Genomic DNA, 26698 nt, shown 5'->3' on the forward strand with positions numbered 1-26698 from the left:
TGAGTCAAGGTGTAGAATGCAATCAGACCACACTACCCTAGAGGAATCTATGAGGCATACAAGTGAGGGGCAGTTTTAGTAAACAAGGGAGCAGAGACCATACTAAAATGAACAGAGGAGCAAGGAAAGGAGAAAGGGTCAGAACTCACAGCCTCGGCTCAGTCGGGCTACACACCTGAGAGACACTCTCTTTTCAGCCCTCCTACTCAGACTATGCTATGGCTTATGGAATTAGCATTCACAAGCCCTCAATCACTGCCATCCTGCCTGACCTGTCTCTACCCCTGGTTTCTCTTCACCTTCCTCCAGGTTCCATGGCTATGTCTATACCAAACAGTTACTAGTTCAAAGACGCTACAAAGCATTGCCTTTGTTTTTATCTATGTGTCTCGTTGGTTAACATATCCATCCAGCACCAGTCCTGGTGGACATTTGTCATCGCCATACTGCTTAAGTACACACTGCTCTGAGGTACCTTCTTTATCCCTCAGAATCTGACCCAGGTTTGAGCACCTCCAGGAGGCCTTTCATTTCAATGGGATAATTTATTTCTTTGAGCATATAGCACAGTCTATGACTTACCCCAAAGAAAATAGGCTAAGTTTCTTTTTTCTTTTTCTTTTTTTGTTTTTGTTTTTTGTTTTTCAAGACAGGGTTTCTCTGTGTAGCTTTATGCCTTTCTTAGAACTCACTCTGTAGCCCAGGCTGGCCTTGAACACCCAGAGATCCACCTGTCTCTGCCTCCCAAGTGCTGGGATTAAAGGCGTGCGCCACCACTGCCTGGCATAAGTCTTAAGTTTCTTTTATTTTTTTTTTTTTTGGTTTTTTGAGACAGGGTTTCTCTGTGTAGCTTTGCGCCTTTCCTGGAACTCGCTTTGGAGACCAGGCTGGCCTCGAACTCACAGAGATCCGCCTGCCTCTGCCTCCCGAGTGCTGGGATTAAAGGCGTGCGCCACCACCGCCCGGCAAGTCTTAAGTTTCTTAAAGGAAAAAATTACAAATTACTATCTATCCTTTAAGCTGCTAATCATAAGGTAAAACTGATGAAAAAGTACATTTTTTTAGTGAACACGGACATTTTCCAAATAATTCCTAGTATTAATGGTAGTGTTGATAAACACTATATTTTGAAATAAAATTATTTCTAAACATTTCATAAAAGCACAGTCCAGAATTTAGAAAGTTACTTGATTTCAATGTTACCTAGGAAATTAAAGAAGTACAAATTAATTTTATATTTCCTGGAAAAATGCAAAAGATGGGCAGGTGAAAGAACAAGCGTCAGTATTTGCTCATCTTTCCGCCTTCACCGCAGGGGAGGAGAAAGGTAGCTCTACTGTTCCTCTAATGAGAACAAGAGGACTTCAGAGTAAACAAGTAGGTGTGGACTGCTCACTCTTTGCATCACTATTTTTCCTACCAGATGGGACATAAATCACTGGTGAAGACAACTATGAACCAAAGCAGTGGTGAATGTGTAGTAAACAACATGCTTGGAACTATACACTCTTTGGAAAAGTTTTCATTAAAGCAGTCGTTTGTGTGAAAATTAAAGAATCCTATCTTCTAAGATTTGCATCTTTCTTTCTCAGAAGAGCCTACCAGCTAAGTGTTCTCATTTTCTGTTCTCCTCCGGTCACACCCACTGTCTCCAAGAGACAAAACAAACATGACTTCCATGTAATTTTACAATGAATATCACATTAACACTCCTCAACTGAAGACAGAGAAAAGGAAAGAGAAATACCTGAATTTTTTCATAGGCTCTTTCTATACAATATCTCATTATAATAACTGTAAAGCAGGCACTGTGGTGCCCCATTTACAAGTGAAGAACAAGTCCTTAAGTGTAATTATTTACTAGAGGTTTTCCCCCAGAGGTTTATAATAACATTGAAATTATTTTTTATTTTTTCTTCTGAACAATAAATGACTACATGTTTAAAACAATTGCACACTTTCAAGATGTGAAGTCCATGTTTACCAGGTTTGATTGTGGTCAAAGGACTATTGGTAATTCAAAAATTGAACTCCATTGAACTTTCATGTTTATTTCCAACAATCTTTACCACTACTGAATTATAGAAAGAAAACAGATATGTAAGATAAGACACTTTTCTGTCTATGCCTGACTAATAATCGCTTTTCTGGTCACATTAAGCAAATAGTCCTTTAAAAGATAAGTTTTAATTCTTGAACACAGTAACTACTCATAGTAACATATAAGAAGCCTACTTAAAAAACAAAACATGTTCAAACTTTAATACAGAAATAATAATTTAGCAGAACAGCCAACCAAAAAAATAAGTAGTATTCAAATTTAGAATGGGCAACCAAATACACAGCCGCCACCGAGTACTCCATCTAATGGCTCCTAATGGCTCACTAGTGTCTATCTGTTTGTAGGGTGGGTTTTTTTCTTTGTTTGTTTGTTTGGTTGGTTGGTTTTTTGAGACAGGGTTTCTATGTATAGCTTTGCTCCTTTCCTGGAACTCACTTTGTAGACCAGGCTAGCCTCGAACTCACAGAGATCTGCCTGCCTCTGCCTCCCGAGTGCTGGGATTAAAGGCGTGCACCACCACTGCCTGGCTGGAGGGGGCTTTAAGCCCAAAGAAAACAACTGGGTTCTAATCTCTACAACAGAATACTGAAAAGTGAGAGAAATGAAAAGTACTCTTTTCAGAGAGATACAAGTGTTTTCAAGTGAAGGACTCGGCTATTCCTATTGTGCTTCTACACCATCTTTTAAAGTATACACGAGGAACTCATCTAGTCACCAAGCTCTCTGCTACAACAGGAAAAGAAAAGCCTGACAGCCAGGCATGGTATTACATGCCTGCAAACCCAGCAGGCTAAGGAAGGAGGATCAGGAGTTGAAGCCCGGCTAGACTCCACAGGAAGACCCTGTCTCTTAGAAAAAAGGCAGGGAGGGCTGAGGCACAGCCTTTGAAACGGGCTCTGTTAGGCAAATGATATAAACTTTCTAAACGATGAAAAGTGGGCATGCTAACACCAACCTCCACTGGACTGACTTAAGCATTAAGTGATGTGTATGAAAAGTCATTCACAAAACAAACGGCCACACGCGCTTGCACAGCACTTCCAAACAGGGATGGCAGTAAGCGGGGATATAATCACAGAAACCCTCTGAAACACAGCCAACAAGTAAATGTCAAGTTGCAGAACAGGTATTAGAAAGACATAGGAGATGACAAAAAGAAAACAGGACGCTCAATACCATATGTAGCTCCAGTTACTGAAAAAAAAAAAAAAAGAGCCTCACTTAACAGTTTTAATTCAAATACTGCAATACTGCAGATACAGAACTGAAAACTTCTGCTTTTAAAAGCAAACCAGCTTCGTAACTTTCTAAAATCCTGCCTCCATCCTCTTAGTGAAATAAATGGAGAGCTGAACCCCTACAGCTTACAGTAATAGGGTATTAAGCAATCCGGTAAAACAAAACAGAAGATGACTAATAGCTTCAGTCTGGTTCAAGGCTACTTTCTCTTTTTTCTTGTAACTCAATGTGCCTGTTAAATTATTCCAATCTGTCATTCATTAATAGGAGTTACTGGACCTCTGACAATTTTTTTGTTGTTGTTTTTTGAAGGATATAGACAGAGGAAGCAGAAAAAGAGTACATCAATATTTTTCAAAACGCAACCCTTCTAGACCTTTCATTTCCAGTCATATCAAGTTATACACTAAGTGAAATTTGAAGAAGAAAAACAAAACGAAAAAAAAAGAATCCCCAGACATGCCACCACTAATGAAAACCAAGGAAGAACAAAAAAGCCATACATAAACTTTCCATGATTCCAACAGGCCTAATTAAAAAACAGCCAACAAGGATAAAAGCGTATGCTAGCCTGAGATGAAGTGCTATCTGCATATCTATCTGACATGCCTTTCACCTCCAAGGCACTTTGCTAGCCTGGCACAGGGCAGATGGCTCCAACGAAGAACGTCCAATTTCCTGATTCTCTCAGCCAAGATATGCAAGCAAAGTTGGTTTGATCTAGTGACAAGCTCTAAGGAACTTATAGTTGAAAAACCAGAACAAGAACCAGACGTTTGACTGCAAAAATGGGATTTTGAAATCATGTATGATCTCATTTTATAGTCAAGAAAATGAAGGCCCAGAGTTTAGTGACCTTCCCCAAACTAGACAGTAAGTTAGAAGCAAGTTTATTATTAATGCCTCATGTGGAGAATTACTGAAATGTGAAGCAGTTTTAAGTATTATTCATAAAATCTAACAATTTAGTCAATAGTTACTTAAGAGCACTAGAGTGTAATTTTCTTCATTTATTAACTGAAATAATGCCATTTTTGAAATGAACCACTTTGACTTAGATAAAAATCAAAAACAAAATGGATTTGGCATTTTAAAATATTCACTTCTATTTGCCTGATTTATCCTAATTGGAGAAGTAATCTTAAGTAGAATTCCTCATAGTCCAGTGTACTATTCTTGGTTTAAGTCACACACAAAATAAATAAATAACCCAACTCTGGAAAAGGATGTGATAGGAATTAAATCTCTCACAAGTTTATACCTACCTATAGCAGAACGAGAGTCAAGTATGACTGTTTGAAGTTATTACAGAAGCACAATGTTTGCCTTATTATGTGCTCCAAAAACTGGACAAGATATGGACTAACAACTACAGAACAATCTTATCAAACAAGAATTCTTTTCTTATTCTAAATTTTAAACTTTATTTAAATTCTGTTTTACTGTATGATAATTGAGTTTTAACTTTATGATGAAATTACTTTTTAAAAATACACTTCAAAAATAGTGGATATATAATATTTATGTCCAAAAATTTTTTAAAAATGACAAAATTTCGTATAATTTTCTTTTAATTGTGACCTTATACACACACACACACACACACACACACACACACACACACACACACACACATACACACTCTGCAGGCTCCTGGATAGAAGCAGGAATCTAGCATCAAGGGTCTTCATCTGGTGTTTGTACACTGCTCCGCAGAAAAGGCACGAGGCCACTATTAAGACATGAAAGAATGCTGTGGATATCACTCTATATAAATAAAACACTGATGGCCAGTGACCAGGCAGGAAGTATAGGCGGGACAAAGAGAGAGGAGAATTGGGGAAACAGGAAGGGGGAGAGACACTGCAGCCACTGCCAGGACAAGCAACATGTAAAGACGCCGGTAAGCCACCAGTCACATGGCAAGGTATAGATTTATAGAAATGGGTTAATCTAAGATATAAGAACAGTTAGCAAGAAGCCTGCCAAGGCCATACAGTTTATAAGTAATATAAGCATCTGAGTGATTATTTTATACATGAATTGTGGGACTGCAGGGCTTGATGGAACCTGGAGAGAAGCCCTCCAGCAACAAAAGAAGCTTGATCTGTCCTTCCCTTCAGTACCCTCTCGTTCCATTAACAAAGTCACTTATCTCCCAAACTCTGCTCTGGCAAATACAACTTTCCAGAAGTATCTCATGTCTTTTCCTCCCACAGGATAAACAAACTTAAATTATATTAGTAAAATCATAATGACTCCCCCCAAAGCCTCCAAGTTCTATGCCCCCTTTTTACACTCTGACTTCACTTTCCACCACACCGCCTTTACTTACAGTGCTCTGAAGAGCTAATGTGCTATCTTGTCCCTCTGCCTCGGTTACAGGAGCCCCAGAGGCCCAATGAGCTAGTAATGCTTTCCTTACCACCATTTTCAATAACAATCTCCACGTCTGCATTTTCTACCTCCCTAAATGCTTTTTTCCCCTTGATGATACTTATTGCAACCAATGTGTGTTATACACTAAATTTTCTTGGCATCTGTCTGTTAGCCCGCTGACAGCACTATGAGGGAAGAGATTTTAGGGGTCTGTTTTGTTCTCAGCATCTACAACAATGCCTGGATTATTATAGTAAAGTTCAATAAATATTTGGGGAATAAACAAATAATCCTAAGTTTGATAAGTAATGCTGACATGCCAAATAATTATTCATTGTGTATTAAAAGCACAAAACTACACAATCTATTATCATCAAATACAAACAGTGCAGAAAGTGGGGTCTTGCTTTCACAAAGCCTTAAACAGAGAATTAAAGTGCATGGGATAATTAGCTTAAGAACAGAGCACTAGGTATGACTATTAACTAATTAGGTTTATTTGTAAATGACTCATGAAATTAGCCTGGATATTTCAGATTGTGCCTAACATGTAATTAAAAGCAGAAATTGGTCACATAAACTGTTTCCTTTAAGTTCAGAGGGGGAAATGAATAGGTCGCAGCGGCAGAAAGAGACCACAGACAAACGTGCTAGTTTTAGTCACCTTGACACACAAACTGGGAAGAGGAATCCTCAAGTAAGGAAAATGCCTCTGTGGTGGTTGGTCCGAAAGAAAATGGTTCTCATAGGCTCCTAGGGAATGGCGTTATTGGAGGTATGGCTTTGTTGGAGGAAGTGTGTCAGGGGGTGGGCTTTGAGGTTTCAGATGCTCAAGCCAGGCCATGTGTCACTCTCTCTTCCTGCTACCTGCCAATTTAGATGCAGAATTCTCAGCTTCCCCTCCAGTGCCGTGTGTGTTCCCACCATGATGATAATGGACTACATCTCTGAACCGTAAGCCAGCCCCAATTAAATGCTTTCCTTTATAAGAGTTGTCATGGTCATGGTGTCTCTTCCCAGCAATAAAAATCCAAGTAGGCCTCCATCAGACTGACCTGATGAATGATGCAACTATTGTGGGCAGTGCCACTCTGGCAGGTGGTCCTGTCTGTATAAGAAAGCAAACTGAGTGAGCCCCGGGGAGAAAGCCAGCAAGCAGCATTCCTCCATGGTCTCTGCTTCAGTTCCTGCGTCCAGGTTCTGGCCTTGAGTCTTGGTCCTCACTGCCCTCAGTGAGGGACTGTAACCTGTGAGCCAAATAAACCCTTCCATCCCCCAAATCTCCCAAGTTGTTTTTGGTCAATGCTTTGTCAGAGCAACAGAAAAGCAAACTAGCACAGCAGGAGATGAGGTCCCAGCGGGTTTTGTAGACATAATAGCATGCACTGGCAGCAAACAGACAAAAAGAATTTGACGAGGCAGCAAAGAGACATGTGAGAAGGCTCTGTCAAACAGGATGGAGGGCACTCAGTGATGAGTAATGGAGACCAGAGAGGACAGGCAGCCCTAATACAACTAGAGCATAACCTAAGCAGAGGCCTCAGGTATGGGCAAAAACCTCACAATAAGAAGCTGCCAGGCTTGTATCCCAGCACGCCAAACCCCTGGGGTTCCCTGCACTACTCCTAAAAGCTCAGACCAGCAACTTTTGGTGGAACCAAAAGAAACTACCTCCTAGCCCCGCCCTGCTCCCTCCCTTCCTCTCCTAGCCCCTCCAAGATAGCTAGTCACCAAAAACTAACACAAGCAAAACAGGCAAGTAAAGTCCAGTTCCCCAACTCAAGGCAGAACAAATGGAGCTGCCATTTTGTTCCCAAGTTTCCTGCTAGATCCAAGAAGGTAGGTATCCCCCTGAAATCACACCTTTGTCCAAGTGCATTCTCCCTGCTTCCTAATCCTGCTTCACCCATTGTCTTGTACGCAGCATTTAAAAGAAGATCCTTATTAGTACTTGCAGAAGAAGTCTTATTCTCACATTCTGATTCTAGGAAAATAGGACTAAGGCAAATCTGCACAGAATATTCCATATTCGCAATGAAAACTGTTTATTAAAAAAAGAGTTCTATAGCAAAAGTACTATTACAGGTGATTCAGTATGGAAGGGTTAATTCACAGAACAGTCTGGTAAGAGGCAAGAAAAAACAATTAAGACAGTATTCAAGTTTAGAATATTTGCTGTGATGCAAGAAAAAGAACTGAAAAAGAGATAGGTCTTAGTCGAAAAGACTTGATGATAATTCTTCAGTGTCATATTTTCTCTTTAAAAAGCAAAAGTACTTTTTCAGTAGAGTTGTTGACTGTTGTGCCATAAGCTTTAAAAAATATCCATAATAGGGCTGGAGAGACAGTTCGGTCAAGAAAGTGATTGACACAAAAGTCAAAGGACCTAGTTGACCCTCAGAACCCATGAAGAAAGCCAGGAGTGGTGGCCCATACTTCTAATCCCAGCACTGGGGAGGTGGAATCAGGCAGGTTAGTCCCTAAAACTCGCTAACAGGCCAGCTTAGTCTAACAGGTGAATATCATACCAATGAACAATGAAGAAAAAAAAAAAAAGCAAGGTAGGTGGTACCTGAGGTGGACCTCTGACTTACTTACTTACTTATTTACACACACACACACACACACACACACACACACACACACACACAACGAGAGAGAGAGAGAGAGAGAGAGAGAGAGAGAGAGAGAGAGAGAGAGAGAGAGAGACTGAGAGACAGACAGAGACATAGATGCATATGCACACACACACAGGCACAAATTTATACACAGTATCATAAAGGGTTCATATTATGCAATATAAGATATGTTCAGAAACGTAAAGAGAATTATAATTAATTACAACAGAACTCTAAAACTCTTTCTTATATTCCGGGTCTCTGAATCTCAATGTGGAAAAAGAAAGATAAGATTCAACAGAGCAGAAGCCCCAAATGTTTATAATACTGAGTTGGTTTTGTAAGTTAGTCAGATTTTGTACTTCAGTAGCTTTATTAGAGTCAGTAGCAGACTGCTGGAGTTGGAAATGCATCCAAACAGGGTGACATCTGGTTTTCATCTAGTCTTATGAGACTCAGTGTTTTCAAAAGAAAATAAAATACTGAGTCCCAGTTTATAAAAATAAGGAATATAGTGTCTGGATTATAAAATAAAGAGGACAATGTGAAAACAAGAAGGCTGCTAATAAAGAAATGATGGCAGCCCACAAAGGAGCTTACACGGCTATATGGACTCAGTTTTAGGGTCTGAGAAACAGCCATCATCATATGTATGTGTTTTATATTCTTGATATCCCAGACAAGCTTAACTATTTGTTCTCCTTCAAATTCAAACATGGCAAAACTATCTATAAAGAAAAATGAGCATCTTCATTTAATCAGTAACAATGTTTATCTTGCATGCCTCTATAGACAGGCAGTATGAAAACATTAGCAACAGACTGGTTTTATTTTTCACTGATTATCTTTCCATGCATTAAAATGTATAGCTATCAAAAATTTATATATGTGTAACTAGTGATTCAGTGATCCCAATTAAAGAAATTTCTTCAACATACAAAAATGCAAAGATTCAACTGGTCAGACAATCATAACACAATAAACTAGATCTATAAATCTAAGTAACTGTAAGCATTAAAACTTTTCCCTACTCAATTTTACACCGATCCTCATATAAACAATCAAGCATATTTTGCTCTGCCTGACTCCTTTAAGTATTAGCCCCTGGAACATCAGCAGCAAAGAGGAGAGAGGCATCCAAAGTGCTCTCCATAGAACACTAGTCTCAGGAAAGAATCTGAGAAGAAAGTTTCTATTATCAAATATGTTAGGAAGATACTCTGTATTTTATTTTCTTCACTCAAGAGTCACAATTTGCATGACAGTTTATGGGAAAATAAGAGTTGTTTCAGGGGTAAGGTATGGTATCATCCATATATGATAAACTAGAGAAGACTTAGAGAGGGGTAGGGGGTAAATAATAAAAATACATTGTGTACATGTGTGAATTCTCAAAGGAAAAAAATACTATTATTTCTTAAAAATAGAAATCATTAAAACTGGGACTTATGCCCCTGGTAATGATCAGGCTCCTTCCTTTTACATAAGGTTTAGAACCGATTCTCCTTCATACTGAGTCAGAGATACCACAATGACTCTTATGCTAAATCTATGACAACAACAGGGATCTCAACTGCATATACCTCTGATCCTCATGTCCAGGTCTGATTCAGCATGGCCAACACTGCTTTTAAGAAGCACTGTGATATAATGACTGCAACGCAGGTCCAGTGTTGGGATACTCAAAACACCTGACTTATTATCATCAGTAAGAATACAATTCATTGTGAGGACAGAAGAACTTAACAAAAAAAACTCATGAAATTTATAACTCCAGTCTTCAAGTACATATATTGAAAATGTTTATCTATTCAAAACAAGAAAGGTAAAAAAGAAACTAGAGAAGTCAAACCAGATCACAGAAGGCCATACCCTAATATACTGCTCAGAATATGAAGCAACAATTTATCCTACAATAAAAATTCTTAGCCTAAACCCTACTGAAAATTTTCAGGAATTCTTGAATTTGCAAAAACCATACAACCAGTGTTCATGAAGACATGGATAACAAGAAAAATGGCCCACTGTTTTCATCAATTCACATGTCGCATGAATATCCAATTGAAGAGCTACTATACTTTTATTTATTTTCCTGAAACAGCAATATAAAAACTGCTTCTTACATAGCATGAATCAAACACACAGAAATAGTTCCTCGATGTTGAGTTCTCTCTCAGTGACAAAATTCAACCTACCTTTGCAGAGTCATATTCAAGGAGCCTGTACAACCCTTAATCTTGTTCTGGGCTTCAAGATGAGTCATTCCATGTGCACTAATTCCATCAATGCTGAGGACCACATCGCCTATTCTCACATGTGCCTGTGATGCCTTGCCACCATCTTTCAGCTGCAATAAACAAATCTCATTAGAAACATCACTGTTTAAAACACAAGAACACTAATGCACATAAAATTATACGTTGTTCATACAAAAAATTCCATTAATATGCTATTGGGCAACATAAAATTATCTTGCTTGATAAAAGAAGTTAAAATTGAAATTATTTTCATGCTTTTTTCTTAAATTCTTTATTCAAAAACAAATAATAGTCTGAAAAATAGTCTCTGATAATTTCCCCATTTATTTACTATGCAATAGTAGTGCATGATGGTTGAGAAACAGAAAAAGAAGTATCCATGAAAACTTCACATATCAGCAAAAGAAAAGGAATAGAACCTAAAACAAAGCATTAATTTTTAAAATAAATTTTTTTAAACTGCTGTATTTCTGTTTGCATACAAACATGAAAGAAGGATCTTGGCGCACTCCTTCTCCTAAGTCCAGCTCACATCCGCATTTGGGGATTAACTTCTTTTAGATCACAGGCCCAAGTATCTTTTATACTGGTGTGCTTCCTGCTCTAGGCATCTAACAGGAAGGGAAGGAAATGCATTGATTTGAGACTGCCAGACTTTTTTTGTGTATCACAGTCCTTAATCCCCAGTGTTTCTTTGGTTACTCAATAAAAATGCCTGGATGTTTACATCATTTAGTTTGATCTCCTACAAGTTGCAAATACATGTTTTTCATCACCTCCGGAAAGCAAATATAAAATTACAATATGTAAAAAAAAAAAAAAAAAAAAAAGGCAGTTTTCATAAATAGCTAGAAATACGAAACAAATACAGACAAAAGGAACCATTCTAACTCAATGACAAGCTTAGCATTCAACTAGTCTAAGCAGATTATTACATTATACTGGGTGGCTGTAAATAGATGAGACCAGGCCCAAACCAGAAATTAGCCAGTAAGATGTCATAGAGATCCTACTTGGGACAATGAAAGTTTTCAATAAACAGTGATGGGAACTACATAAATAACACTGTGAATACACCCCACTAATACAGCCTAATTGTACACTTGACAATACTTAAGTAGCTAACTCTTAAGTTACAAACATTTTCCCACCATCACATTATTTTTTTTAAGCTTAAAAGAAAATATTAGTAAAAAAAAATACTAATTAAAATGAAGAAAGAAAACAAACTCCTAGTTTACCAAACTAGTGTACTGGGTGCTACACTATATAATTTGGGACAAAGGAATAAATACAATACATTATGTTCATTTAGTTTTTCAATATTATCAGTTCTCAAATTCTTTCCTTAAGGCAGACAAATCCCAATACACAAAAATAATCATTTAGATCTAATTAAAAAAATAGTGCTGAGCGATAAAATGACAAACATGAACAGTACATGTATTTCATCCATCACAGACTTTCACTAAACATGCATTCTACTCAGTAATTCACACAGTTTCACTGCACTAAGTAATATGTAAGCTAATGGAATAGCATTTCTTTTTATTAATTTAAATATCAAAGAAAACATTTACTCTAATAGTAGAAGACATATTAACTATTCATGTCTACTGCACAAAACTACATTATAGAAACTGTATGCACATTTCCAAGGGAAACAGTTGCTGAAGCCAACCATGCCATTACTTTGTATGTGATTTGGGGAAACTCAATTCACTCATTTAAAGGATTGTTACAATGATTACATGACATAAGAACTCAATAAATGCTAGCTGCTGCTATTCCCTTGACTTCAGATTGCTATCATGAGAAATGTGGAAGTTACCCAGATGATCCTAGGGTCTTCTCCAACACAGTCTTTAAAGTTCATCTATATGCAAACTACCATTACAAAGTTACAGGTCTCTTCACAAAATGAAAATATAGCCCAGAAGACAAAGGGAAGGCTATTCCCTATTAAAATAAGCAAATACACTAAAATTCAGAATCCAGATAATGAGGGTAACCATAAACAAAACAGCTCATCCTATACTTTATTTTGGTCAAGGGGAGCAAGCATATAAGTAAAGTGAACCAGAAACAAAAATTCAACTCAATTACCTCAGCATCATCCTCACACACAGACACATTAAAACACAAACAGGGAAGGAAGCCTGTGGCATTTGTTTTAAATATGCTAAACAGGAGCAATTTAAATACTTTCTTTTCCAGAATTTGTATAAAGGTAATACATGATGCAGAAAGAATGTCATGCCAAAGACAGGATCAATGAAACTGTAGTGCTCCCTGGCTCCATATGCCTACTATTTGTTAAGATCCTAGCGTAGTCTCAAAATGTTCACAACTGACTTCTCACCATTCTCTCTCAGAACTCTTTATCTTGCCCTTACCTTCAGGTCAGGGAACATAGAGATCTCATACAGCTTCATGAATCCTGTCTCTTTCTTGAGAAACACATAGGAAAGTAACTAAATGTTGTCAGTCCTCTCTTTTCCTTGTCTGACCACACCCTGATCATCTTTCACCTCGATCTTACCTATTATCTATTTGCACATTTCCAAAATGGTGGTTGCTGAAGTTTAAATGTGATATGAGTACGTCCCCAAGGATCTACGTGCTGAGATTTAATCTTGAGAAGTACTTAAGAAACTTAATCTGACTATGATGTTTGGAGTTGGGCCCTGTGTGATTAGTATTCAATATGGTCATTAGGATAGGGCTCCCATGATGAAATCCTGGTGGCTATAAAAAGAACAGAAATGGAGCCTGCCCTACCACTCCTGCCTTCCCAAGACACACCCTCTTTGCACACTATGGAGGTCTGTCAGGAAGAATGCCATCACCAGGTATGGCCCTTTAACTCTGGACATCCAGAATGCTAAGCCTAAATAAAATTGCTATCTATATAGCTCACACACTCTTACTGCACTATTGGCAAACAAACAAACAAACAAAAAAAAAAAAAATAGAAAGTTCTGGAGGGTAACTAAGAGTGCTGGCAACAGCCTGAAATGTTTGAGGGTTTGGAGGACCTCAATAGTTAACAACTCCAAAAGCTACCAATTTCTAGGACTGGGTCTTTATTTGTTATCATCTGTTGTCTAGTAAGGCCACTGTTGTCCCATTATAGGATAATTCCATTTTAATATTTTTTGGTATGTGTGGATATTATTTTAGGAAGCTTCTGCAATAGCAGGTTTTCGTGTGGCTTCTCTGAAAAGTCTTTAGTGTTACTTATCCCTCCCAGCTGCCATCTTCCAACCCATCCTCCCCTGCCCAACCCCAATTTATTCCTTCCTGCCATAATTTCCTTTTAAGGCTTTATACCCATGCCTTCTATTCCCCCTTCCCTTAAAAGAACCCCCCATGACCCCTTAGTAATGTCCTGACCTCTCTGAGTATTCCAAATGAAAAGCACATACCTAAAGAGTCACAGCTAACACCCATAAGTTAAAGAAAACATACAATGTTTGTCTTTCCGGGCCAGGATTATCTCAATCAGGATTTTCTCCAGCTCCACCTATTTACCCACTCATTTTATTTTTTTAATAGCTGAACAGTAAATATACCATATCTTCATTTTCTATTCATCAGTTGGTGAACAGCTAAGGGTCACTTATTATTTATATAGCTCATCTTCTACAACTTGTAAAGAAATCTGAATAGCTACATTTGTTTCAAGCAGTGATTATTTTCTGTCACCAGTGTACCCTGTACATGTTACAAAGCAGTCCCTCGTCTTCTGTGAATACACAATGTGTAGGAATAAACAGCCATCAGAGGTTCCTGAATCAAGCTCTGTAAAAATCAAACTAATGACATGGAAAAGCTTTTCCCTTTATTCTGTCTATCCATCTGTCAGCACTGTTAACCAATTTTCTATACTTAATTGTAGCTACATGTTTCTTTAAAAATTCTTAACTATCTAGTCTCACTGAGCTTGCAAGCTAATGTGGCTGCACACACTGGAGCTAGCTCTGAATTCAATTCCTCTCGCCAGTGCTGAAGAGGCAGCAATACAGGGCTCTGGGTGCTAAGAAAGCAGGATCTTTACCTAGAGGGAAAGGATCTATCATCACTCATCTATAGGAATAGATGCATTTTAACCCATTATCTGTAATTATACATTAGATTTTCCTCTTAAAAAGAAATCCAGACTTCACTAAGTAGAGAACAGAGACTGCCTATGCTACGTGGAAACCAGAATTAGAGCCTTGGGCTTCCCTCAGCTCATCTTAATTTCACTAGAAATACCCAATGGTAAACCTTCTCCCAGCATTGTAGGAAGGTAGCTCATCCTGCCTCATGTCTTTTAGTGTTCTAAGAAAGGAGGGAGTCTGAAGCGTGACCCTAATTAGTCTTATCAATAAAAACCCGGAGTCACATATTGGGGTGAAAGCTGAAAAATCACAGATGCATAGTAACCAGCCACCAGAGACTTCTTACCTCTACAAAGTCTCAGAATAACATTCTGTTTCTAGGAATTCTCAAAATGAATGGGGGGGGGGCACATCCTGTCTCTGAATCCTCAGACTGAATGGGGCCGATTCTGTCTCTACCCACCTTATATTCCTATCTCCACCTCCCATGTGCTGGGATCAAAGGCATGATCCTCCCATGTGCTTGGATCAAATGTGTGCACCACCACCACTGGACTCTGTATCTCTTTTAGACTGGTTCAATCTTGTTGTAGTCCAGGGTGGCCTTGAACTCCTGATCTTCCTGCTTCTTCCTCCCAAGTGCTGAAATTAAAGGTGTGTGCCACCACTGCCTGGCCTCTATGGTTAACTAGTGGCTATCTCTGCCCTCTGATCTCCAAGCATGCTTTGTTTGTCAGAACACAAACAAAATATCATGCAACAGGAGTCACAAGGCAATGAGTACTATTTACTGAACATCAACAGTAAGTCAGAAACTTCAGTACATCCTTCAATATTCTTTATTACAGTCAGGTATTCTTGGTCTGTTCTATAATTGAGAAAGATTCCAAATGGTTGAAGGCCTTGGTACATTTATACAGCGAGTAAGAATGCATTACTGAGCACAGGCTTTGAAGATAGACAGTAACGAGTTCATATTCACACTGTTTGCTGGCATGGCCTCTCTAAGCTCAGCTTTCTTTGAAAATGATGAGTAAAGTTCTGTATGCCTCGTGGAGCCACTTACTGATGATCACAATGCTAGTACATGTCAAAACACACAATAAATTTTCTCTATTTTTCTCATAAGTTCATATTGCCTAAATCTTATTATTATTCATATTGGTCAGATCTGCTTCTGTCTTTCCCTTCCCGTCCTAGAAGAAAGGCCAATCACTCCCCTCCTTCACTCACTGTCTGTTGTGTTACAGTATTCCTTTACACTGTGTGAGGATGTGTCACTCACTGTGTTTGGTTAAATAAAAAGCTAAACGGCCAATAGCTAGGCAGGGGCTATAGGCAGGACGTCTAGACAGAGAGAGCTCTGGAAAGAAGAAAGATAGAGTCTTCAGCCAGATGTCAGCAAACAGGATGGGCAATACAGAGTAAAGGTAACCCAGCCATGCAAAAGAACATAGATTTAAAAATATGAGTTAATTTAAGTTATAAGAACTAATGGGACAAGCCTAAGCTAAGGCCAAGCTTTCATAATTAATAAGTCTCTGTGTCATTTTTTTGTGAGCTCATGGCCCAATGAAAAAAAAATCTGTCTATAATTGTCTTTCCTGGGCTCTGGAGCATCTTCCTAACCTGCTTTCTACTATCCAAATCAGAGCTGTCCAAACTCCATTATCACAGTATGGTGATAACCTATCACTGGCTTAACCTAAGAATTAAGTGCCATCATTGTACCAAGAGGCTAATGGATTCTAAGTGGATGCTGGTGAAGAAGCCTTGAGTTCACGGTGAGAGATGGACTAACAGTAAAGCAAGTCACGAAGCACACAGGAGAAAACCAGAGGGTACTGATTGCAGAAGGTGGAACAGGAGCCAGGAGGACAAGGGAAGAGAGGCACCCCAGGGACAGGAAAAACATACCCAAGCCTTGTCTCTCAATGTGCATCCACAGCCACACAGACAAGCTATGTAAGCTAAACAGAAATACCTCCCATCGTGATACAAGCTGCTAAAATAATACACATGGCTATCATTAGTATGATTTAGAACCAATGTTGCCACAGCTATATTTATGTCATTAAAGGCTGAGTAACTTTTTAATTTATTTAAGAATTTTACTTAACAAATAATAAATTTTACTTAAGAACTTAAGTAAACTTAGTAACTACGAGTCCCTAAACTGTTTATCTTCCTTACAAATACATGGTTCCTGTAGGGTTTCTTCAAGAACTTTTTAACTAAAGAGAAAAGGCAGCGCTGCACCTTTAAAAACTAAGAGGAAAAGAAGACACCAGAGACAGGCAACTACCAAGACAGGGATCTCCAACACATGCTGGTTAAAAGGCTATCTGACTCCCTAGGAAGTTCCTTGTGACTTCTGAAGGGTGACACTGTCCTGTCACTCCCACCTACCCAGAGCCACTAACAACCACTTGAAGACACCTTCCTCACAGAAACAGAGCGCAGACCATCCAAGCAGTCTACCTCCTAAGAGCCTCCTTTACAGTGATCATCCAATCAGCTGCTAAACTGTGCAAAGCCTGGCTACAGTAGTGACCCTGTTTTAGATTCTCTAATGAAATTTACCTTTCCAAATTATAAAAAATGCTCAATAAACAAGTAAAAACCTTTTTTTCCCTTTAATGGGACATAGGGTTGCAATTTAAAAAGTCAGAAAATACCAGCACAGAAATGACATACTGAAAATATATAAGCCCAAGTTCATTGTAGAAATCAGCTTTAAAATAAACACAACAATACTTTGATTCTGGAATTTCACTAACACAGCAGTTATTGTTAGTTCAAAAGAAACTGATTTTGGAAAGGGTCCTGTAATGAAGACAGCATGTAGGGTAACAAGTGGGAGACATATACCTACAATGATGAAATGTTAGCAAGTCCAAGCTTTCTGCCTTCTGCATACTTTCAACAAATTCGGAATGCTTGGAAACACATGACCCTAGCACCACCAGTATGGCAGGAATGCCACCGACTTAGCAAATGTAAAAAAGGAACAATAACTATGATAGTTCCAGGAAGGAACGCTAGTTTCCCATGTCAAAAAACCATGAGAACCAAACCATGGGAAAATAAAAGCTATAAAAGCTATTGTTTTTCTAATGCCAATTACCAAAACGTGTGGGGGTGGGGGGGAAGGGGGTGGGGGTGGGGGTGCTAAAAGGCCTTGTCTATCTGATGAACAGGATTTTATTGAGGCAAAGAATTGGAAAGGGTAGGGCTTTTAATCTAATTAATAAGCAATGTTTAATTTTGTTTTAAAATGTCTTTTCCAATATTTCTACTACTATATCTCATATAGAATTTAAAAATTAAATCCAAAAACATGAGTCTCTGGTGGAAATTTTCTAAGAACCTGTGTCCAGTGCATTTTCCAGGGCACTATAATGTAGCTTGTTCTATGATCAACTCTCAAAAACATGTAAGAATGTAAAACCACATCTACAACAGAACTTGTTTTGATGAGCAAACACCACCCCAGCATCAATATCACAAATAAAATGCCAGGGGTGTTTTATTAGCAAATAGAGGCTAATAAACCAAAACGAAGCAAAAGTAAATATAAATAAATAAAAACAAAAGTCATGAAGTATGGTTTTAAAAAGAATTCCCAAATCCCAACTTGCTTACCATCACTCTAATCCTTATTAATCTATCTTACAACATTATAGTAGAGTACTTCATGTTCATCTTATGCTACTGTACAATGTCTGTACATGAAGCAGTCTTCAACTGCTGCTAAAGGACATTTTAAAATGGCTGTCACTGGTTTGGGAGCTGTGATGGGTGGCTGTGTTTTACATCTTGGAAATGGTGCTGATGCACTGTCCTCAGAAGGAATTACTGTGAGCCCCCAATTACTGTGAGCCCCCAGTTTCCACAAGAACAGTTCATAAAGAGCAAGGCTGGGTACAGGTACAACCCTTCTCTCTGGCTTCCCATATTGCCACATGACTTCTCACTACACCCACAGTCACCCCACACGATGCCATTTACCACATGGCTACCCAGAAAAGAAGGCCTTCACCAAGGTGTAGCCTAATCCTGGATTTTCACTCTCCAAAACTAATCCATGTCTGCTAATACTGTTTCAGTAAAATGACTATATCTCCCCTCATTTGTTAAAATAGCTTCTTATTCTATCCTATCAAACCCTAAGAAATATAAGCATGCAGTGGTTCACTTCATTTTACAGCTACTCTATATATCGAGGCCCAATTTGTTTCAAGACTATGAGCTAAATAAAATTTTTACCTTTATAAAATGCCCCAAACCAAAAATCTTGTTACAGTAAAAGAAAGTAGACTACCAGATGTCTAACTGGTGGGATCCCTTTAAAAGTTGAGCTTGCTTTGTGTTTGATGCCTTTCTCTTTGAGATAAAATGATTTGGCTCTTTGTAGGTTGGAGCAGTAGAAAGGCAAGACCAGCAAGCAATTACTAGCAACCTCACTGGAGAAAAGAACGAGATTCTGACTCATGCAAGCACTTTAACTGCGGGTTTGTTTTGGGGTTTGTGATTCAAACTATAAGCAATTTTACCCAAAAGTGAGGGTGGAAAATGCCTTATAAGGAAGCAGTAAAGAGAATACCTCAAAGTATGTGTCATTATGAATTACTAACCAAACAGAGGTGAGTCAGTGTTTACGTCTGTCCTTATGTAGTTACTGAACCACCTAGTTCAAACACAGAACCTGTGCTAATACCAGCTCACTAGACACCACTTCTTATTCCATCCCATCATGTCCAAATAAGACACAAACATCTTCTTAAGCTATGCTTTACTACTGAAATGCTGCATTAACATTTGCACTTTATAGTCAATTTGTGTGTCTATGCCCAAAGATTTCATGCTTTTTGCAGTTAGAAGGTAAACACTAGTCTACCAGAAATGTAAAGGTTTGGTTGTTTGTAAAATGAACACATCCACTAACATCTCAAAACCAAGTAAACTTGTCACAAATAGAAAATTCAGTGATCCTATCTGGAACACTTAGAGAAATGGCTTTTAAAAAAATCAAAAACAAAGTCACAATTAACTAAAAAGATTAAAGAGAATTAGTGAGTTCTGGTTTACCCTGGAACAGATGAACAAGGATAACCATATATTACAAACATCCTCCCTCCTCCGCCAGGTTCTGTTCACAGGTCACCTGAAATCACACACAAGCATGGATGCATTTTTCCATCTAGTGGAACTTTCCCCAAATTCTCAAAACATCTATGACCCCAAAACTGAAGAACTTATGATTTAATGAAACCTTAGAACAGAGCTTTTCAAAGCACGGCTCCTAACCACCAGCACCAGAGTACTAGTACAGCGAGAAGAGAATTCTCCATAGTCCACAAGCAAACCATCTTCAGATGTCTTAAGATAAAACTCCATTAACATCAGGAAAATTTAGGAATGCTCAAAGAAGACGGAAAATTTATTTTTAATGGTGAAAAAAAAAGATTTCTGCAAGCAAATAAGAGATAAGTGTAGCTTTAAAATTTTTAATTTTTTTAAAACTCCAGTCTTCATAGCATAAATCAACATCTAATAACTATTCCAACAAAGCAATGCCTTCAATCTCAAGAACAAATACAAAAGGACATGGCCCTCTCTCTCATCTGATGTTTCATTCATTCTCACTGTTCACAGGGATTGGCTCTCCACAAAGCAAAAAAAAACTTCTCAGACTGCTTGTGACCAGAGTCCTCCTTCTCCCTAGTCTATCACATGGCAATAATTCTGAATACATTTCTGGAAAAATAGGAGTAATCACTCCAGGTATCTATGACACACACACACACACACACACACACACACACACACACACTACTGCATAAGTTTTATAAACAGTTACTTTCCATTTCTGTATTTCAAGTCTGTCCACACTGTTGCTGGTCTGCAGACCACACTGTAAGCATGCTGCTTCTAAGAAATGACCATATCACATCTTCCTTTTTAGTCTATCATACATGGATTAAACAGAATAAGCATCTGATAAAATACTACAGCATAAATCAAAGGCATTTTGCTCATATTTAATATAGAGTGGAAAATACTGTACCTTTGTCAATGCACATTTCATATTCTGTTTGATCACACTAACGTGAAGTCCAGACTATTTGTGGCCAATTATAATTGCACAAGCTGTATGTACTTGTATGATAACCAACATCCGCCCAATATTTTATTACAAGGAAACCTGAAGGCTGTTCTAGCTCAGGCCTTTTAGCAGACCTGTGCCTCTGAGCAAGTCACTGATCTGTCTGCATTCCTCTGAGCTGTATGGGACTGTAGGATAAAATGACTCTAGAATCTCTTTCAACTTGAAGATAATAAATACTTTACACAGTTACTGATCTTTCATTTATCTAATTGCCATACCATTAGTAGCTATTTTCGCTGTAATAAATTTTTATTATTGCCCAAATGCTTAATATATATTATTCATATTTTCCTATTGCAAAACATTATACTGGGAAAATTCTTGGGATTGGCATGAAATTGTTAAAACCAGCCATGCAACCAAAAATAAAGATTTTATGAAACTACTCAAAATAGCAACAAAATTAATATTATAAGTGAGTAAGAATCAAGATAAACCGAGTGTGCTGGTGCATGCCTTTAATCCCAGCACTAGGGAGGCAGGCGTAAGTGAGTTCGAAGCCAGCATGATCTACATGATGAGTTCCAGGAGAGGTAGGGCAATGTAAGAGAGACCCTGTCTCAAAACAAAGAATCAAGATAAATTTCAATGTCCAGAAATCAAAGGAAGTTACTAGAAGATCTGGACTGCTTATATTAGTTAAAGCAGAAGATAAATAAAATGGGTGACTAGGGAAAACATTTCTAACAGGGGGAGAGGGCAGGATAAAAATCTATGATGCTACTAAACTAAGATTTTTTTTTAAATAGTGCACATGAGCTTAGGTGGATTGTACAAAACATTCTCTTGTCTCTTCAGGCAAACGCAGATACTTTTCTAAACCTGAACTTACAGCAACATCAGAAACCCAAAATTTTATGGAATAAAAATGGCTCTAGTCCAAAACCACTAGAATAATAACAAATTTTCACTAACTGTTCTCTCGAGAGTTAGGGCAAGTTTCAGATTGGGGGAAGGGTGCTGCCCTGAGGCATGCTCCACTCTCATATTTCAGAGGTAGGGAATGATACGTTTTCGTTTTCGTTTTGTTTTGTTTTCAAATAAGCAGTATATAGCACAAATTGTTAGAAGGTCTTATTAATAAAAACAAACCTGGAGCCAGGTATTGGGGTGAATGCTGGAAGCAAATTTTAGTCTCAGCTCTCAGCTACTGCTCTGACCTCTTGGGCTTTTAACTCTGCATTTGGCTCTGTGTTTCTTATTTAATAAGACTGTTACATCAACAGCATTATGTTTCTTGTGTTTTGTTTTCATTGGAAGAATCAAAAGAGTAAAGTACTGGGCATGTTATCTTCCATCGAAACCATCTGCAAACCAAAATCATCTCTTTGAATGGATGTAGAAATAAAAGAGTTTGTACTATGGCCCAAGCCTAACAAATCAATTTTTGATATATTTATCTTTTCTACTTAAAAGTGTGAAAATATACATGATGGTTTATTGTTATTGACAATTTGACTAAACTGAGATGTTACTAGCGTGTCTAGATGTGTCTGTGAGAGCTCCTCCAGACAAGACAGGGAAGAGGGATATCTGGACTGAAAAGGGGGAAGAAACCACCTAGCACAGGCACAGTCATTCCTCTGCCCCCACCGCTTGTGCCCCCAAAATGTTCTGCCTCACCACAGGCCCCGAAGCAACAAAGCAAAGGACCATGTATTGAAACCTCTGAAGCAGGAGGCCAAAATAAATCCCATTTTTGAATATCATGTACTCGGTCATAACGACGAAAAAAGCTGACTAACACACATATCTAGGTATCTAGCCAATGGTACCTTTTCTTTTCTAAATCCCCACCTTGAAAAGCCCACAATCAGAGAAGTCACTAACACAAACTCCAATTCTCAGAGTTGATTCAAGATTGATTTCTAACAACTTTGTTCCAAATCAACTTGTTAAATTTAAAAGGAATGCATACTAACTTGAAAACAGGAAAAAAAAAATGGTGTAGAAAAGAATGTGCTGTACTCTGGAACAAAGACCCAAACTCTTCACATCTTCAAGATAAAACAAAATATGATGGTAAATGTAAAACACAGTATTTGGAAACAAAACAAAATACAAATGAAATGAAAATTCAATAAAGTGCAAACATTTGACAAAGAATTCACAAAGATAAAAAATCCAGGAAGTTTTAGAGTGCCATGCTAGTCCTTCAAGTTAATGATATACGTAGCTTTTTTTTTTTTTTCCCTTTTCTTTTCTTTGTAGTACTATCATCTTTAGATGCAGTATTTAAGTTCTATTGCTAGTAGGGAAAATACTACTTTCACTGTCTATGTTTATGTATATGATGTAAACGGTATATGTTTACATCATGCAAATGCTATGCTTTGAATGTTTACATGCCCCCAAAATTCCTGTGTTGAATTCTAACCCTGCCATGTGATGTTTAGGGATGAGAGCTTTACCAAGTAAGATTAGGTTAAAAGGGCCACATCCTGTGAAAAAGATTATTAGTGTTCTCACAAAAGAGCCTCTAGAGGGTCATTTGGTCTGCTTTGTGAGACACTATGACAAGCACCAGTGAGTTTTCATTAGACTCTGAATCTGTTGGTGGCTTGACCTTCAGAACTCTGAGCTATCAATATGTACAGGTTATCAATTTCTACAGCTAAAGCTGTAACAGTAAAATGCACTAAGATGAAGACTGCTGTTGAGCAATGGGACGATGCTATAACATATACCTAAAATCAAGGAAGCAGCTTTGGAGTCAGATAATGATGAGAACTGTTTGGAGGCACAGGCTAGAAAATGCAGACAATATTGGAAAAAAAGCGCCAAGGGTGACTCTGGTAAGGGTTCAAATGAGCACTACTATACAGCAATGTTCAATCATCTTAGGCATTAGCTAATATTAGTAAACAGAATGTTGGTGGCTAGGGGAGTATAGTAGTCCCCCACCCACTCACTAGGGGTAGCACATTACAGAGCCCTCACTAAGGCTGGAGAAGAAAGGATATATTTGGCTTATACTTCTACATCATAGACAGTCAATGAAGGAAGTAAGGGCAGGAACTCAAACAGGACAGGAACCTGAATACAGGAGCTGATGCAGAGGTCATGGAGGGGTGCTGCTTACTGGCTTGCTCTTCATGCTTGTTGAGCCTGCTTTCTTATAGAACCCAGGACCACCAGCCCAGGGATGGTACCACCCACAGCAGTCCGATGTTATGAAGGCATTTTCTGAATTGAGGTTCCTGCCTTTCAGATCACTCTAGTCTATGTCAAGTTGACATAAATTAGCCAGCACAGCCACTGTTCAGATCTGTTTATCTTTTCTTATAATGTTTGTGAAGTTTATTTAGTAGTCTGTATTGGTACCTCATTCCTTATCATGTGGATAAAGTAATTGTTTATTTTTAAACTGGTAGTCACTAAGATTGTTTCCCCTTTTGAGCTGTTGAGAATGCTGCCATGTTTTTTGTGTGTCATGTTTTCACTGCTCTTGTGTATACATCTAGGAAAGGAATCATTGGGCCATATGGTAATCCTATGTAACCTTCTAAGGAGCAATGATTCTGTTTTCTCAGGCAGCAGCATTGTTTTACTTCCCAGCAGCAGGATATGAGGGCTGTCCACACACTTGGTAGCCTCGAGAGATGGCTCAGCTCTCAAGAGCATTTGCTGTTCTTTCAGAGGATCCAAGTTCTGTTTCCAGCACCTGAATAGCGTGGTTCAGAAACTAGCTGGAACTATAGGTCTAGGATATCTGTTGCTCTCTCTGGCCTCTTGACAGGCCTTGTGTGTGAAAGGCATACATATATACATTCAGACAAACACTCACAGAAAATGTGTTTTAAAAAAGAATATAAAGACACTAATTCATAAATTTAATTTGATCTATTATTCCTTATACAATTTCAAGTGGCTGGCAAGGGATAAGAAATTTTAAAAACTGAATAATTCCTCCAAAAACAAAACGTCACTGGCAATTATGTACATTACTTTTAAATGATGTTTGAGAGAAATGAGTATATGGAGAATTACTAATCAAAGTATACAAAGTTTCAAATAAAAGGTTTTTGTTTTGAGATCTACTAAATAACAATATAAATGTAATTAATAATGTATCTACAAAAATGCCTGAGTAAATTTGAGTTTCACTAAAAAAAAAAAAAAAAAACAAAAAAAACAAAAAAAAAAAAAAAACAAAGTAAAAGCTGGATGTGGTGATGCACACCTTTAAACCCATCATTCTGTAGGCAGAGACAGGCAGATCTCTGTAAGTTCTATGCTAGCCTGGTCTACATAGTGTTTTTTTGTTTTGTTTTGTTTATTTATTTATTTATTTATTTAAAATATTTTTATGCCAAATGCCATTTATTGAAGGAGGGAGGAGTCTTAAATACAGGTTTACAGCACAATGGGAGAAACCCGGAGGGCAGAAGTTTGCTACAGATGTTTTACAATCTTGCATCTACGCTGTTAATGCCTGTTATGCAGGATACAAAGACAAGGAACTTCCCTTAAGCATTCAGAGGGTGGAACCCAGCAGGGAATTAGCATAGGGAGGATATCAAGGTCAAGGTCAGCAAGCAAGGCAACAGTTACCCAAAACGGGGATCTGAGCCCTACAGGTCCCCCTTTTACTAAAAAATGAGCTTTTGACTTAGGTTGCATGGGGTGTCAGCAGGTCACCTTACCATGGAGACACCACGGGTGCTCTGTCTTAGGTTGGTGAGTGCCCCCCAGGCATTACCATCTCTGAATACTCATTATCATACAGGCTCAATTATGTGTGAGCTGCAGAGTTAACTGCTGCCAAAGATCTCAAAATGGTGCTAGGCTTGCAATCTGTTTGTTTGACACATAAAAGACCAACAGAAGTCCTAACCCACCCATAGCCAGTAGGCTAAAGGCAACTGAGCCATTCCCTTCCTTAATGAGCATTGCTGCAAATTGGAGTCCTTAGAACATAGTGTGTTCTAAGGACAGCCAGGGCTACATAATGATACCCTGTCTCAAAAAAGCGCCATCCCCCATTAAAACAAGATGATGGACATTTGAAGTTAGATTTGCCAATCCATGTTGTTTACACACATCAAAACATCACATTATGTCCCAGAAGTATATACAATTATGATCTATCAATCAAGATAATTGAAACAAAATATTTTAAGGTAGATTAACTATTTCTCTTATAATAAAAGTGATATTCTTTTTTTTCTGATAATTGAAGATAATAAAATGGAAATTCATCTCACTGATGTTTTCGATGAAGAATAGCTATACTTCCCAGTCAGAAGTGTTATAAACCTTGGTTGTTATTGAAAAATATTCCAAGCCATGAAGGAGCAGCAACATACCATGCCAGTGGTATATTCAACAAGTTAACTGGCACTGAGAATACATTCCTAAGAGATTATTTAATATCCAATTTGTTCTTGGTCCAACAGAAGAAAAGAAAACTGTTTCAAGATTTAAGTAGGAACAAGAAATAGGAAGCAGTTCTGTAATGTTATGTTAATGCTAAATTATCAGCTAAGGATAATCAATGTCAGTTAAGTGCCCTCAGGAAGTGATTTAATCAAACACCTGACTGAACACCTCAAGAACTTGGAAGAGTTTATGTTCTTGTCTCAAGCACTGTCATGGTTTGGAAATTAAATGACCCTTAAATGTTCATGTGTTTGAAACTTGGTTCTCAGCTGGTGGTACTATTTTGGGAGGTTGTCAAAACAGTTGGAGGTTGACCTAGCTGAAGGAGGGGGTGGACCTCTGAGAGTTACACCTGACCTCTGCATCCAGTTCCTCTTTCCACTTGCTGTCTACTACTACAAAGAGCTTTCCCCACTCTCCCAACATCATAATGTTCTCCCTAAGTGCATGGGCCAAGGAATCACTAACCAAACCCTTTAAAA

At 38.2% G+C, this 26698-nt stretch overlaps 1 protein-coding gene across 11 annotated transcripts in view; it reads right to left on the reverse strand.

Moving 5' to 3' along the window:
* The window catches only part of Pdlim5 (PDZ and LIM domain 5), a 169671-nt gene that overhangs the window by 110464 nt on the left and 32509 nt on the right, over positions 1 to 26698 (reverse strand). For all 11 annotated transcript variants that reach the window (XM_037207140.1, XM_028855384.2, XM_028855381.2 and 8 more), the window contains exon 3: positions 10494 to 10645. In XM_037207140.1, coding sequence (XP_037063035.1) covers positions 10494 to 10645 — 152 coding nt within the window. The remainder of the gene's footprint in view (positions 1 to 10493; positions 10646 to 26698) is intronic.

The sequence above is a fragment of the Peromyscus leucopus genome, chromosome 6 (genome assembly GCF_004664715.2).
Source record: "Peromyscus leucopus breed LL Stock chromosome 6, UCI_PerLeu_2.1, whole genome shotgun sequence".
Classification (NCBI taxonomy): domain Eukaryota; kingdom Metazoa; phylum Chordata; class Mammalia; order Rodentia; family Cricetidae; genus Peromyscus; species Peromyscus leucopus.